The 16,900-nt window shown below is 40.1% G+C and overlaps 1 protein-coding gene across 2 annotated transcripts in view; it reads right to left on the bottom strand.

The window, feature by feature from the left end:
• Positions 1–16,900, bottom strand: part of LOC127573105 (UDP-N-acetylglucosamine--peptide N-acetylglucosaminyltransferase 110 kDa subunit) — a 62,736-nt gene that overhangs the window by 20,519 nt on the left and 25,317 nt on the right. For both annotated transcript variants that reach the window (XM_052020984.1, XM_052020985.1), the window contains 6 exons: positions 13,369–13,564; positions 11,626–11,766; positions 8,190–8,290; positions 7,112–7,265; positions 6,820–6,921; positions 4,605–4,784 (listed from right to left, as the gene is read on the bottom strand). In XM_052020984.1, coding sequence (XP_051876944.1) covers positions 4,605–4,784; positions 6,820–6,921; positions 7,112–7,265; positions 8,190–8,290; positions 11,626–11,766; positions 13,369–13,564 — 874 coding nt within the window. The remainder of the gene's footprint in view (positions 1–4,604; positions 4,785–6,819; positions 6,922–7,111; positions 7,266–8,189; positions 8,291–11,625; positions 11,767–13,368; positions 13,565–16,900) is intronic.

The following is a 16,900-nucleotide window of genomic DNA, read 5'->3' as shown; positions in this document are numbered from 1 at the left end:
CCTGGAGGGATCATCCACTGAGTCAGTGTGGGTGGAAGTCAGAAACAAGAAGGGAGCGATCACTCTACTGGGAGTATTTTACAGAATGCCCCAATAGCAGCAGAGACACTGAGGAGCAGATTGGGAGGCAGATTTTGGAGAGGTGCAAAAATAATTTGTTGTCAAGGGTGATTTCAACTTCCTGATATTGATTGGCACCTCCTTAGTGTAAAGAGGATACATGGGGTGAAGTTTATTAGGTGTGTCCAGGGAGGATTCCTGATACAGTATGTTGACAGGCCGACTCGAGGAGAGACCATTCTGGACCTGGTACTAGGCAATGAGCCTGATCAGATTTCAGATCTCTCGATGGAAGAGCATTTTGGAGATAGTGACCATAACTCCTTGACCTTTACCCTTGCCTTAGAAAGGGATAGGAGCAGATGATATGGGAAAGTATTTAATTGGGGAAGGGGGAATTATGATGCTGTTAGGCAGGAACTTGGGAGCGTAAATTGGGAACAGACGTTCTTGGGGAAAGAGCACAGCAGAAATGTGGAGGTTGCTGTTTCGAGAGTACTTGCATGGGGTTCTGGATAGGTTTGTCCCATTGAGGCAAGGTAAGGATGGTAGAGTGAAGGAACCATGGTTGACAATAGATGTAGAATATCTTGTCAAGGGGAAGAAAGAAACTTACCTGAAGTTTAGAAAGCATGAATCAGACAGGGCTCTGGAGAGTTAAGGTAGCCAGGAGGAGCTTAAGGATGGACTTAGGAGAGCTAGAAGGGGCAATGAGAAGTCCTTGGCGAGTAGGATCAGGGAAAAGGCATTCTACACATGTGAAGAATAGGATGATGACTGATCAGGGATAAAAGAGGAATCGTGCCTGGAGTCAGAAGAGGTAGGGGAGGTCCTTAATGAATATTTTGCTTCAGTATTCACCAGGGAGAGAGAGAGACCTGGAAGTTTGGGAGGATGGCGTATGACAGGCTGATACACTAGGTCATGTCAATGTGAGGAAAGAGGATGTGATGGAACTTTTGAAAAACATTAGGATAGATACGTCACTGGGACCGGACGGGATATATCCAAGGTTATTACAGGAAGCGAGGGAAGAGATTGCTGCGCCTTTGGCGATGATCTTTGCATCCTCACTGGCCACAGGAGTTGTGCCAGATGATTGGAGGGTGGCAAATATTCCTTTAAGGGAGGGAGTAGGGATGACCCTGGAAATTACAGACCAGTGAGTCTTACTTCAGTGATGGGCAAATTACTAGAGAAGATTCTTAGAGACAGGATTTATGAGCATTTGGAGAAGCATAGGCTGATTAGGGACAGTCAGCATGGCTTTGGGAGGGGCAGCTCGTGCCTCACGAGCCTGATTGAATTCTTTGAGGATGTGACAAAGCACATTGAAGGTAGAGCAGTGGATGTGGTGTATATGGATTTTAGCAAGGCATTTGATAAGGTTCCTCATGGAAGGCTCATTCAGAAAGTCAGGAGGCATGGGATGCAGGGAAACTTGGCTGTGTGGATTCAGAATTGGCTCGCCCATAGAAGACAGACGGTGATGATAGATGGAGCATATTCTGCCTGGAGTTCGGTGACCAGTGGTGTTCCACAGGGATCTGTTCTGGGACCCCTGCTCTGTGATTTTTATAAATGACTTGGATGAAGACGTGGAGGGGTGGGTTCATTAGTTTGCTGATGACACGAAGGTTGCTGTAGGTTACAAAAGGACATTGATAGGATGCAGACCTGGGCTGAGAAGTGGCAGATGGAGTTCAACCCAGAAAAGCATGAAGAGATGCACTTTGGAAGATAGAATTTGAAGGCAGATTAGAAGGTTCATGGCAGGACTCTCAGCAGTGTGGAGCAACAGAGGGAGCTTGGGGTCCATGTTCATAGATCCTTCAAGGTTGCTGCGCAGGTCATTAGGGTTGTTAAGAAAGTGTATGGTGAGTTGGCCTTCATTTGTCGGAGTACCGAGTTCAAGAGCCATGAGGTAATGTTACAGCTCTATAGAACTCTGGTTAGACCACACTTGGAGTATTGTGTTCAGTTCTGGTTGCCTCATTATAGGAAGGATGTAGAAGCTTTAGGGAGGGTGCAGAGGAGATGTACCAGGATGCTGCATGGATTAGAGAACACGTCTTATGAGGATAGGCTGAGTGAGCAAGGGCTTTTCTCTTCCGAGGGGAAGATGCAAGGTGATTTGATAGAGGTGTACAAGATAAGAGACATAGATCCAGTAGACAGTCAGAGACTTTTTCCCCCAGTGTGACAATGGCTAACACGAGGGGGCATAATTTTAAGGTGAATGGAGGAAGGTATGAGGAGGATATCAGAGGCAAGTAGTTTTTTTTTTAAAAAACACAGTGGTGGGTGCGTGGAACACACTGCTGGCAGAGGTTGTGGGGGCAGATACATTAGAGACATTTAAGAGACTCTTAGATAGCCACATGAATGATAGAAAAATGGAGGGCTATGTGGGAGGGAAGGGTTAAATATTACAAGCAGGATAAAATGTCAGCACAACATCGTGGGCTGAAGGACCCGTACTGTTCTGTAATGTTCTATAAACAAGTTGTATATAGCAGGCATAATTGAATAGTAACCAGCAGGTGTTCCAAACTGATCTATGCACAAAAAAAAAAGAGCTTTTTAAAAATTCACCAGGATAAATAATTACAAGAGACAAAGTGCAAAGAAGCAGTTTACCACAAACACTAAATATGATCTGCATCAAGAGATACACATCTAATAGGATTAGCATAGAAAAGCACCACAGTCAGCATGGTTGAGGTGGTCTGAAAGGGCCCATTTCTGTGCTGATTCTGTGACACATCATGGCTATGATGGTAGGTACTAAATCATTTAAATTATTAGTACTCAGAATTATGATTCCTTTTAATCAAACTCATTATTGAACAGCATACACACTGTTCTATCTCATATCCCAACATAGTAAAAAAAACTAGACTTCAACATTTCTTGGATGTTCACCGAAAGGTCCAATACAAATACTAATTTGTATTTTCTGATTTTTTTTGCAGAAAGGCCAGGGAAATGGAAACTAGCCTTTCAAGAGTAAGAAATATACATCACAGAGCACCAAGTGGTGGTGTGACCAGTGCTGGTACAAGCCATGGCCTTGGCTGTGCAGGCTATCAGTACAGCTTTCCAGGGCAATGGCATCCATATACTGACAAGACTGAAGTGTGTAGGCTAGGCAGAACTCAGGAAGAGACGGGGAAATGGTCATTTAGCCTTTAATGTATTTTCAAGCAAGAAACTACATCACACATGCTATCAGCAGTGGATACCATGATAGATATTTGAAATGATTAATGAACCAAATATGAAATTGTAGATCATTGAAATTAAGCTAAAACAAAGAAAATAGCAAGAATAAACAGGTAATGATTTGAAAGGTTGGAATCAATAGAATGTGGCAGAGATCAGTGCTGGGGACCCCAGTTGTTCATGGTCTGTATCAATGACTTGGAATGACAGGATAAAGTTTAATGCATGAAGACTACTGACAAAGCTGGGTGACATTGTGGGTTGCAAGAATGCAGAGAGCCTTAAGCAGAGCAAGAGGAAAGGGGAGATGAATATACAACGTCTAGACCAATAGTCAAGGACATGGCAGATGAAAAATAATGCTGGTAAAACACAAGATCATTGGTAGAAAACAAAGGAGTATTCTCCTGCACATGAGGCCTTCTGGACAGCAAAGGTTAGAGCTTTGGAAGGTGCTGTCAAAACTTTAGTTGAGTTGCTGCAGTAACTCACCATAGCCAGAGTGGGATACTAGTCTTGGGAACAAATGTCAAGTTGGGTGTTCAGTCCTCAAAATTAAGCTTGAGTGTAGCTGGAGCTACAGTCAGTAGGACAAGTACCAATTTCTGTCTTGTAAGCAGTATACAAGATTTTGTAAATCAGGAGGCAATTCATTCACCGCCACCTACTCAGCCTCTGCCTTATTTTTGCAGTCACGATATTCATACAATTAATTGAATTTTGATGGCTCCAATGAACATACCATTGAAACCAAGTGAATGTTAGACATCCTATTAAAAAGTCACTGATATACAATTACTATTCATGATTCATCAAGTGTGAATATCCACATTTTTCTAGATGTGGACACAGTCCGATTCAGTAGATCGGAAGTTCCATCTGTTAACAACTGTTTCTGATAGTACACTTGGTCACTGTACTGGGAAACTTCTTCAGCTAAGATGACTGACTAACAACCACAACTAACCTCTTTGTACTAGGTATAACTTGAGCAGTGGGAGACTATTCCCTTCCTTTGTTATCATCAATTTTACTCTTGCTTCTTGAAATAACTGCCAATTAAATTCTATCTTGATGCCAAGGGTGGGGACACACACACGAGACAGGGTAGAGACAAAGTCAAACAGACAAATGGATCAGTCAGCAGAGAGTGGCAAAGTGTTGCTAAGCCTTTTTAATTATCAGTCATCATTTTCAATTAAACCATTTTGTCATATTGTGATAAGCTGAAAAAGTGTAATGTGCGCACACTATAAATTCCAACTCAAGATACAATTATATGCAGGGTTACATAGGGTAATATATAATTAAAATACTACCTTGTCAAGGCAAAGATTTCCATGTCGCTCAGCTATGGCTTTACGGAAGGCATGGGTCAGTGGGTACAACATGCTGTGGTGTGGATGCACAGATGGCAATCTATTTTTCTCCAGCTGATCAGCAACAATACTGACTAGTTTCTTCATCCGTTCATCATAATCTGTCCAGTCACATACAATCTGTGAAGAAATGTTGAAATTAACTTGAGTTGATATGAAGGTACATTTTAAATTAAGAAATCTTCATGCATATACATCAAAATACAACATGTACCCAAGGATAGGCACTTTACTGACTACAAGAACATACCCAATAAAACCATTCAATAGGCAACTTACTCACACTAATTTGAATACATTCTTTGTGCTGTCTTTGTTTTACCAAATAAAGCCTCCCATCAACAAAATAATGCCAGTAAGTCATTTTAAATTACTTACATGTCTTCATTTGGGAAATCAGTTTTTGTTCCATAATTTCAAATACTATTTACATAAAAGGGGACCAAGAGTCTCCAGTTCTGCATCAAAGCAGGTCTTTATTGATGTAATAAAATTCTGCTTATAGACAGCAACAACCATTGTGTGCATCATTATAGCTGATTCATCCCTCAGCATTATTTTACAGTGCGTTGAGACATTTTATTGGAATCTAAACTAATTATCTACAATGGGAAATAATTATTCATAAAAAAGTTATAGGACAGATGCTGGGCTAAGAAACACCACAATGTGTTATTTTTAAACAATATTTACTTTCATTTGAAAGAGAGTTATGTAGTACAAGCACTTGTGGCAATAGAAGACTGGTTGTTGACAACAGGAACCAGTTTTGATCAACACTTCAAGAGAACAATGAAATTTTTAACTTCAGCAAGGTGGGTCTTGACAATTGATAAAACATTTTGAATTTTCCTACCATCGTGCCCTTGAGTTAATGAGTTGTGAATTGCCTGTGTAAGAGGATGCTAGCAATTTATATAAGCTAACTTGCAAAATTTTGTAAACATTTCAGATTACCAGCAAATAATCCCTACACTATCATGGTCATAGCAACACTGCTCTGAGACAAAGATGACCACATCAACTATCAGATATAAACCATCATAGAAGCCAGAAATCCAAAATTTAAAAAATTGCTGGAAAAAAAATTTAAAAAAATATCAGGATGGAAGAAAATGTACGGAGAGAAACAGCTAACATTTCCATTCACAACCTATTTATTAGGACTTCAGAATTATTTTTATCCCGATTCTTTCTTTGAACATGCAGAGAAAGGAACAGTGACCCACGATAGGCAGATCACAGGTGGAGATCAAATTTTGCTTCTTGGCTGTCCCATCACCAAGTCTTCCACCTTGCATTATTACTTTTGTCTTTTAATTTTTCCTCCATTTTACTTCTTTTGTGTCTGTTTTTTCCCCCTCTGCATCTGACTTTTTAAAAAATATAACTTTCCTCAATTCTAAATAAATGTCTTTAAGTGGCAACTTTGTTTCCCTCTCCTGTGCTACCTGACCTATTTTCTGTTTCCAGCATCTTCCAGGCAACCCTTGAATAAAAATTAATCAAACTTTGCTGGTAGAAAAATCAACAAACAAGCAAACATATATACACTTATAATGAATCTCACTTAAGTAAATACTTATTTTGCTACATCTAGGTCTTCATCTGCCTGTCAACCTGAACTAATTTAAAATTCAGAACCTGGTAATGCAACAATGAAGTCTGAATGCTACAAAGATGTGCGCTTTTCCCCATTTAGCATTGTGATTTGTTTAATAACAGCTATGTTGTTTAACTCTTTTCCATTGCACACAATCAAAAGAATGGAATGTGGTACATATTACCACAGACACTGAGTGGACCAGCAAAAAATGTTTTTGCAAAGGTGGATAAATATGACTGGTGATGGCGAGATTCAAAATGTGCACTTAGAGCAGAAACTATAAGCTTGAACTTGTTGGGTTAAACTTCCCATTTCAGTGATGACAAAAGACTGCAAAATAAATTATTTATTGTATAACCAAGCAAAATGAACTTGAGAAAGCATAGCAGAATCAAGTTGACAAAAATTAATGCAACACCAGCGATGCTTTATTCAGCAGAAGATACTTTTAACTTTACTGGTAGGAAACTTCTACTTTATATCAATGCATCTGTCAAAGGCCAATATAGCTTCACTGCACTTGCTCTCTTTTCATGGGATATCAGTTACCTGCAAGCAGTGTGCCAGATTGCAATAGGCATCTGGGAAGTCTGGCTTCAACTTCAGGGCAGTTCTGTAGGAAGCAATGGCTTCTGGAATATTACCCGAATCCTGCAATAAAAAGGGAAATGTGTGCTTAAATGCTTACAGCATAATTCCCATTTATTAGTGATCAATAATTCTAATGCAATTATAATTACATGTGGTAACCTCATTGTTAATAATCATTTGCCCAGCATGTGGATTAGGTTAGGTTAGATACAGCAAATTTCTTCCATCTTAAAGCAATGCAAGTTCTTACCTTGTGAATGGAAGCTAGGTTGCTGTGAGCATCAGCAAATGCAGGATTTATCTGAATTGCACGTGTATAGCATTGCAGGGCACCTTGTACATCTTGCATTTCCTTGAGAGTGTTCCCCATGTTTGAGTAAGCGTCAGCAAAGGTTGGGCTGATTCTGCCAAATTAAAGATAGCTATCATAATCATCAGATCATTACCAATTGCTACCCTAATAGCAACTCAGACCAAAGCAAACTTCAAGTATACAAACTAAAAGAGCACCAGAAAACTGTAATTCATATATGATTAAGAAGATCTTACAAATACATTAATATTTTTAGGGAAAGGAAAATGATCGGCTGACTAAAATACATAGCATATTTCAAACACAGTCTAACAATTTGCATTAACTTCACTTCCTTGCACTAGTCTAGGTTTCTGATATTGCACAACACCGAAGTGGATCAGGTGGGGATGAAGCAAGTTAAGTATTTTCTCATCTCCCTTTCACAATTTTCTTCTGGCCTAATGATATTCCACAATGAGTCTGCAGATAAATAGCTCTCTAGTTAAGGAATATTCATCACCTCAAATTATATATTACAATTATTAGAACCCACCATAATAAAATTCCAATACCATTTTAAAAATGTAGTAACTGGCAATTACAGTGTCATTTTGGGCTAAATTTAAGCCATACATGATCAAGCATTTGAATCTGTTCCATTACTAACTTTGCCATAGAATTCATAAAAATAGAAATAGTTGAGTTCTGTTCACTGTTCAACGTGATCAGAGGTGATTATCCATCTGTCCCATTCTCACTTTCTCCCCATATTCTTTGTGCATTAACATATATCCATCTCCTCCTTGAATATAAATGAAGTTCACTTCATTTTCTTCAGCTACATAATCAATGAACTCCACAAAATCAGCAGTACTCAACACATCTATCCATTATGCTACGACACTTTCTCATTAATTACCCGGTGTAATGCCCAGATATTCTTAAATTATGAATTCATAACACACAAATTAGGTCAGGAAAATATATGTGATAGATCATGCAGGACACCTTATGCAAAGAAGTGGGCAATTACCTGATAGCCTCCTTGTAGTGCATTAATGCTTCCTGTAGCTTTCCTTGCTGCTGTAGTACACTGGCTAGGTTTGAATGGGCAGCTGCAAATTCTGGAAACACCTACAACATCCAAAATACCATGATAACTCAGTTTTCATTTAAGTATTTTCCATGATTGTATGAATTACAAATATAGTGCAATTAGAAAAGTTCAAGACAAGAATAGGCAAAATGTTGAGACAAAGGAGATGACAAACTCACAAATCAAAGCACCTCAGAAAAATGGTGTACAGACATGAAGCAGTATTTTATAATAATAATTTGTTTTCAATTTTAGATCGTTTTCCAGCCATTATCTAGTATTGTAATTTTTGATGAAAAGGCGTGCAAGTTTCAGGGAGCAAGGGAGTCAGCAATCAAGTTTCATTTAGTAAAGGTGGCACATAGTTCAGCACAACAAGGCTGTTTCCTTCTGAAAGGGGATCACACAAGCTGACAAAGTAGGAACAGGAATAGGCTACTCAGATCCTTAACTCTGTTACACCATTTAAGATTATGGACATTCTAAATGGAACCTCTATTCATTTTCCCATTGACCTCATACTCAACCTATTACCAAGAATCTACCTACAACCACCTTAAAAATAGTCAAAGATTCTGCTACCACCATTCTTTAAGGAAGAGTTCCAAAATTCTCTCGTGTCTTAATTAGGCATCTCATTTTCAAGCACTCACTCCTTGTTCTAGGATCTGCAAGAGAAAACATCCTCTTCCAATACGCTCTGTCACAACTCTTCAGGATATTTTAATCATGTATGGACGTACAGAAGGAAGGTTGGTCAGCCTATGTCATGGTAATGCTCATACCCCAGAGCCTCCTCACAGATCGAGGGAAGAGGATCTGGGAGGGTATACCTTTACAGAGACCAACACCACAATTTTCAGAAAATGAAGCGCAAAAATATAAGACAGCTGGTTGGTCAGTATTAGCTGATTGCAGTGATGAGGTTATTGATGAGTATTTTTCTTTTATTTTCCTTCTTCCCTTTCTGATTGGTCAAAAATTTAAAATCAGGGCACATTAACGTGAGCAAGGCCTGTACTCCTAAAGAGGTAAAGCCTAATGCAAACTAATTCAACTAATAGACACAAGTGATTAATTAGAACAGATGGCTGGGCAAGCTATGTGTTGTACCTGCAACATTGGGGTCCACCAGTTCCCACCTGTGGTAAACATTGCCCATATCTGTAGCAAGTGCTGGCTGCTCAAGGAATCTCAGCTATAGTCAATGAACTGGAGTTCAAGCTCAGAACACACTGACACAGAGCATTACATGGACCCTGGACTTCAGGAGACAGTAACACCACTTAGATTACTTTTAAACTGGCAAATAGTTACAAGACAGTGTGATTGCAGAAGAGGCAAGTAGTTGGATCCAGAGAATAGCTCCAGAGGAGCCTCAACCCTCATCCTTGTCTAACAGGTGAGGATTTTGCTCCGTCAGGATGAGGATGGAAACTGCAGGAAAGATGTGCAAACTATCCATAGCATTGTGGCACAGGGAGCCATTCCAAGTGCAGGAGGAAAGAGAAATCTAGTTATCATAGGGGATAGCATAGTTAGGGGAAACATTGTTCTCTGTAGCAAAGGCAGAGAGATCTGAAGGCCATGTGGCCTGCCTGGTGCTAGGGTTAAGGACATCTCTTCTAGACTGGAGAAGAACTTTAAATGGGAGAGGGAGGATCTAGTGGTCATGGTTCACACAGGCATAAGCAACAGAGGTAGGATCAAGGAGGTTCTGCTGGGGATTACGAGCTTGGGGCAAAATTGAAAAGCAGAACCACAAGGGTGATAATCACAGATTACCTATGACATATGCAAATCGGCAAAGCTCAAGTAGATCTAGAGGGGTAAGTATGTGGCTCAAATCTCAGTGTGAGAGAAATGAGCTCCCATTCATAGGAAACTGGCAGCAGTACTAGAAAGGGAGAAAATGGTTTCATTGGGATAGGCTGCACTTGAACCGTGCTGGAACCAGTGACTTGGTGAATCGCATAACTAGGATTGTAGATAGCTTTAAACTAACTGGGAGTGGGAGGGCTCCATTAAAAGGGTTAAAAATTAGGATGAAATGAAAGAGCAGTGGCACAGGATGGAGAGGGGGAAAACTGGCAGTCATATTATGACAGGCCAGGGCAAATGATGAAAAAATGCAAAACAGAGCAAATCCAGAGTTGTACATAACTAAAAAAAATCAAAGCTTCATTTTCTTTATTTGAATGCAATTAGACAGATGAGAGTTGGAATAAATGGGTCCTATACAGACTGGAAGGAGGTAACTAGTGCAATACTGCAGGGATCAGTTCTTGGCCTGTTCACATTAATGATATAGAGAAAGGAACAGTAATGCAAGGTTTGCCTTTCCACCTATATGAAAATAGGTAGAAATGCATGCTGTGATAGATACTGTGATTCTGCAACTTGATATAGATATACTGAGCAAGTGGGCAGAAGACTAGCAAATGGGAGTGTAAAATGTGAAGTCATGCACCTCGGTAAGAGAAATCAAAAGGGAGATTATCTAAGAGACTGCATATGAGCAGATGGATTTAGGTTTCAGTGCATGAATCTCAAAAAGCTAGCAGGCAGGTCCAACAGGTAGTTAAGAAGGCAAATGGCATTTTGGCCTTATTATAAAGAGACTGGAATTTAAAAACAGGAGCGGTTTTGTTGTAATCATACAGGGCATTGGAAAAGCCTCACCTGGCATACTGCATACAGTTTTGATCCCCTTACCTAAAAATACAGTAACACTGGAGGCAGGACAAAGGAGATTCACCAGGCTAGTTCCTGAGAGGAGTGGGTTGTCCCACACAGAGACACAAAATAGTTTGGGCCTGTATTACTAGGCATTTAGAAGAATGAGGGATGACCTCATTCAAACATAAAAAAATCATAAGGGGACTTGACAGGTTGGACTCTTTTCACTAGTGAGTCTTGAGAAAGGAGACCTAACTACAAGATGAGAGGCCAGACATTTATAGATACATTGAAATTTATTCTTGCAGTGTGGTGAATCTCTGCAATTCTTGGCACCAGCAGGATATGAATGTTGTATTATTAGAAATATTTAAAGTGGGAGGTGGATAACTATTTTATAGATTGAAGAATTGGCAGTTATGGGGAACTGGCACAGAAGAGAGGTTAAGGCCAGCATTGATCAATCATTATCACATTAAATGGCAGGGCAGGCTTGGAAGGGTCTGATGGCCGCATTTTGCTCCTTTTTTTGTGTTCTTGTATTAAAGTGACATATGGAATAAAAATTATTGTCAATGCATGGAATTTCACAAATACAGAACCATTTACTAAATACAAGGCATCATCATTCTGGAATCATTTGAAATACAACTATACCAAACACAGTACACAAAATGCTCCCTTTCCAACTTACCTCCAGAGCCTTTCGATACAATCGCACAGCCTCCTCAATGTTTCCCTGTTCCCTTTTGATGTTTGCCAAATTGTTGAGAGAGTCAGCATGGGTGGGACAGAGGCGGAGGGCAGTGTTGTAGCATTCTTCTGCCTCAGCAACCTACCACAGAAGAATAGGTCAGCAAGTAAAGGTTATGGGGAATAGAAAATTCAAATAAAGAAAGTGATAAAAGAGCAAGTCAAAAAGCATTTTATGATTATGCTGAGTCAACATGGTTTTTAATGAAAAAAACTAAGCACCCTGTCATGCAATTATCAGAATACATAAAGGGGAGCCAGCATAGAGCATCTCTGGATACCCAAAGGGCATTTAATAAAAGATTCCACATACAAGGGCTCCTAGGATCAAGGTACTATGTTCCTGATTAACAGACAAAGCAAAGGTGAATAGATAAAACTTCAAACAAAATACTGAAACACTCAGCAGATTAGGCAGCACCTCTAGAAAAAGCAGAGTCAACATTTCTGAGCAGCCAAATGCTTGGGGTCCAGCAAAGTGTCCCTATTACAAAGGGTCTTTGACCTGTGATGTTAACTGTTTCTCTTTTCACAGATGTTTCCTGATTTGCAGAGTAATTACAGCATTTTTATTTCAAATATACAGCATATGCAGTTTTTTAAAATTTATCTTAAAATCACCTTAAAGTTGGAAAGTTATAACTAATAGGGTGCCTCAGCTATTTACAATCCATATTATTAACTTGCATGTTTGCTTATGATTCAGTAAGTGGAAAAGTGAGCTGCAAGTAGGACAGAATCCACAAAAGGTTCATAGACAAAGGGTTGCAAATGAAGAATACAGAAAGGAAATGTGAAATTATCCACTTTTGTTGGAAGAACCAAGAAAAGTGCACAAGACCATATGTTGTGTTGACAGAAATGTGGGAATTTCTGTGTTTGTAATGTCCTTGTAATGCCAGCTTATTAAATTGAGGTATGGAAGCAAGAAAGTCTTGTTCCAACTTGTGTCAAGATTGTGGCCAGATCACACCTACAATATTTGGTCTCCTTAAGAAGTGTTATACATTTCCCTTAGAAGGGGAGCAATAAAAGCTCACTGGGCTGATTCCTAAATTAGGGATTTGCTGTAGATTGGACAGAATAGATCCTAATAGAACTACGAGGCATCATTTCAGTCAAGTATTGAGAGTGTTTGCAAGGATGTTTGCTACTTTGAATTGTGCAAGTGGGTGGGAGAGGTGACAGATCCTACAGCTAAGGGGTCATAATTCCATGGGGCGATTATTTAAGACTATGAACAGTGGTCGGTTCTCTCATAGGGACACAAATCTTTAAATTTTACTAGCCCAGAGGGCAAAGGATGCCAAGCACATTCAAGGCTTTGACCAGTAGATTTTTGGAAATGAATTATTTGAATCAGATTGGAAACTGCAGTTGAAATCAAAGATCAGATTAGTTACAATCCTATTGAAAGAGAGAGCATTCTCCAACAGGCATATGGAACTATACTCTGTGTAAATCCAAGGCAATGTTTCACTATCCACACCTATTCCCTGAATGCATTTTTCCCTTTTGCTCACTGTCAGAAAACTTATCCAACCTGCTCATTTCATATTATATGGCAGTTGCCTTATCCAACCACGTCACCCAATAAGAAATATAAATTCATAATTTGAGGTAAAAAGTTGCTGGAGATTGTTTGTGTAACACAGAGCCAACAACACTGCACTTAAATGCTTACATTTCCCTTCTCCTTTAGTGCATTGGCAAGATTGCAGTAGGCATCTGGAAAGTGAGGCTGTAGCTCAATAGCTCTTCTATATGTATCAATAGCAAGGTCAATCAGTCCTTGTTCATAGTAGACACAAGCCAGGTTTCCATGGACAACTGCATGATTAGGACTTAGACTCAAAGCTCGCAGATATGCAGCCACAGCCCTAGTAAAGGAAAAAAGAACACATGATAAACAATAGAACCTACAATGTCAGACACCTAATCTACTTTATAATTTAAACATTGTAGTGACATTGGCACATAAACTGAAGGATATACTGGATCAGAATTTGATATCAGCAACTAGCTGCCCACATTCACCACTGTGGTAAGAAACCACTTACTTTTAACAGTTGCACCTTTGTCAAACACCATTCAGAATCTCAATGCTCGTGTCCTGCATAGTGGCAGCACCTTGCACAAATGTAATGCCATCCAGCTTAGTTGACAGTCAAACTATCAAAAGATTTTCAAATTCTGAATGTTCCCAAAATTCAGAAACATTATCTACACTTCTGGATGAAAGCAGAGGCATGGTTGCTGAATTTGCCGATGACACAATGATAGCCAGAAAAGCAAGTTGCAAAGAGTACACAAGCAGCCCAGGAAAAGGGATAAACAGATTGAGTGAGCGAGCAAAAACTTAGCACATGGAGTACAAAGAACAGTACAGCACAGGAACAAGACCTTCAGCCCACAATATCTGTGCCAACTATGATGCCGATCTAACTAATCCCATCTGCCTGCACGTGGTCTGTATCACTCTATTCCCAGCCTGTCCATCTGTCTGTCAAAATGCCTCAAACATCACTATTCTATCTGCTTCCACCACCTCCCCTTGCAGTACCTACCATTATGTCAAAAAAAAAACTTGTCTCACAAATTTTTTCTAAAAATGTTCCCCCTCTCACCTTAAACCTATGTCATCTGATATTTGTCATTTCCACCCTGGGAAAAAGACTATCTACCCTATCTATGGCTCTCATAATTTTATACACTTCTATCAGGTCATCCCTCAGCCTCTGACACTCCAGAGTTTGTACAACCTCTCCTTAAAGCTAGTACTCTCTAATCCAGGCAACATCCTGGCAAAACTCTTTTGCATCCTTTCCAAAGCCTCCACATCATTCCTGTAGTGTGGTGACCAGAACTACATACAATACTCCATATGGCTTGACCAAAGTTTTATACAGCTGAAACACAACTTTTATACTCAGTGCCCCAACCAATAAAGGCATGCATGCCATATGCCTTCTTTACCATCCTATGCACTTGTATCACCACTTTCAGGGAGCTATGGACTTGCAGCCCAGGATCCTCTCAACGTCAATGCTTCCAAGGAACCTGCCATTGACTGCATAGAAAAATGTGAAATTGCCCATTTTGGCAGGAAAAATAAAAATTAAACTTTCTAAATTATGAGACATTGCAGAGCTCTGAGATGCAGAGAGATCTGGGAATCGTGGTACATGATTTGATTCACAAAAAGTTGGTCTACAGATACAAAAAGTAACTCTGAAAACCAAGAGAATGTTATAATTTACTGCCAGGGGAACTGAATACAGGCAACCTCTGCATTACAGCGGTTACAATTATGGAAATTCACCTTTACAGTATTCACAAATAACTATCCAAATATTTGAGAGATGGAATAAAATTTGGTCTTACAGAAATAACGTGGGAAAAATAAGTGCATAAGAAACAACAAATTCTGTCAATTTTCATTTTTTGTCACTCAATACCGTGGGGTGATAAGATATGAATTGTCACCATGTCGATTAGGTTGGCAGTCACAACTGAGTCCCTCCTTTGCCTTGTGCTCTCTAGTCTGAGGACATGTGAACAGACATCTCAGAGTACAGTGCTACTGTACTCTTAATCTGTGATGCATTTTTCTGTATTGCGAGGCGCTGCAGTAGCCATGGCCATCTCCTTAAAGTAATCCCTCAGGCTCCACTCCCACAAAGTCACAACACTTTAACCCATTACCCCCATACCACCTTTCTCGCATGTACCCCAACTCTCAAATCCCACTCCTTTCCCTGATTCCCCACTTTCTAAACAGTTTCTTAATCCAGGAGCCTTCTGCATCTGAGAAAATACCTCACAAATGAAGAGCTTTGTCCAGCCGGAGTCTATTGTTGGCCTCAGCTGTTAAATAACAGTGGTGGGCGATTGTGTTATCACTGATAAAATAGCTTGATACATGAGAAAAATGTCCCACAGGAAAGTATCTCCATATATAAACGCAGGATTCTATTTGGGTGGGGGGGGGGGGGGGGGGAGGGAAGGGAATTCGGATTACAGAAAACTATGATAGAGGGTTTTCTAGGCATACAACCCCTCCATAACATAGGGGTTGCCTGTACAGACACAAGGCATTGGTGAGACCAAATCTGGAGTTCTGTGTACAGTACCAAATCTCCTGATTTAAAGGATGTATATTCTATGGAAGCAGTTTACAGAAAGTTTACTAGACCAACACAAGGGCAAGTTGCCTTGAGGAAAGAACAAACTGGTTTGCATTTCGAAGCAGCATCTTTGAAAATGTTCAAAGGCAGAAGCAAATGGATTCTTTATAAGCAAGGGTATAAGGTCATCACAGGTTGATTGTAATGTGAACTCCACATTCCTATCAGATCAGCTATGCTATGGTGGCAGAGTGGCTTACTCCTGAAACTAATTTAACATAGCACAGTACAGGCCCTTCGGCCCACAATGTTGTGCCGACCTATATAAAACGTATCCACATTCAATCTATTCCCCTCTCTACTTCACCTCCCATAACCCTCTATTTTTCTTTCATCAATGTGCCTATTTAATGGTCTCTTAAATAACCCTATCGTATCAGCCCCTACCACCGCCACTGCCAGTGCATTCCAGGCACCCACAAGTCTCTGTGCAAGAACAAAACCTACCTGACATCTCCCCCGAATTTTCCTCCATGCACCTTAAACAGGTGATCTCTAGTATTGGCCATTACCACCCCAGGGAGAAAAGATGCTGGCTGTCCACTGTCTATGGCTCTCAATCTCATATACCTCTTTCAAGTCACCTCTCATCCTCTGTCACTCCAAAAAGAAAAACCCTAACTTGGTCAACCTCTCCTCATAAGACATGCTCTCCAATCCAGGCAGCATCTTTGTAAATCTCCTCAGCACCTCTCCTCATAAGACATGCTCTCCAATCCAGGCAGCATCTTTGTAAATCTCCTCAGCACCCTCTCCAAAGCTTCCACATCCTTCCTATAATGTGGTGACCAGAACTGAACACAATATTCCAAGTGTGGGTCTAACCAGAGTCTTATAGAGCTGCAACATTATCTCTCTGCTCTTGAACTCAATCACCCAGCTAGTGGAGGCCATAACACCATACGCCTTCTTAATTGCCCTATCAACATGTGCGGCAACTTTGAGCGATCGATGGAGACATCAAGATCTCTGTCCTCCACACAGCTAAGAAACCTGCCATTAACCATGTACTCTGCCTTCAAGTTCGTT

This window comes from Pristis pectinata, chromosome 8, assembly GCF_009764475.1.
Source record: "Pristis pectinata isolate sPriPec2 chromosome 8, sPriPec2.1.pri, whole genome shotgun sequence".
NCBI classification, from domain to species: Eukaryota; Metazoa; Chordata; class Chondrichthyes; order Rhinopristiformes; family Pristidae; genus Pristis; species Pristis pectinata.
Note: the sequence above shows the minus strand (reverse complement) of the source record. Positions and strands in the feature narration are given on the sequence as shown.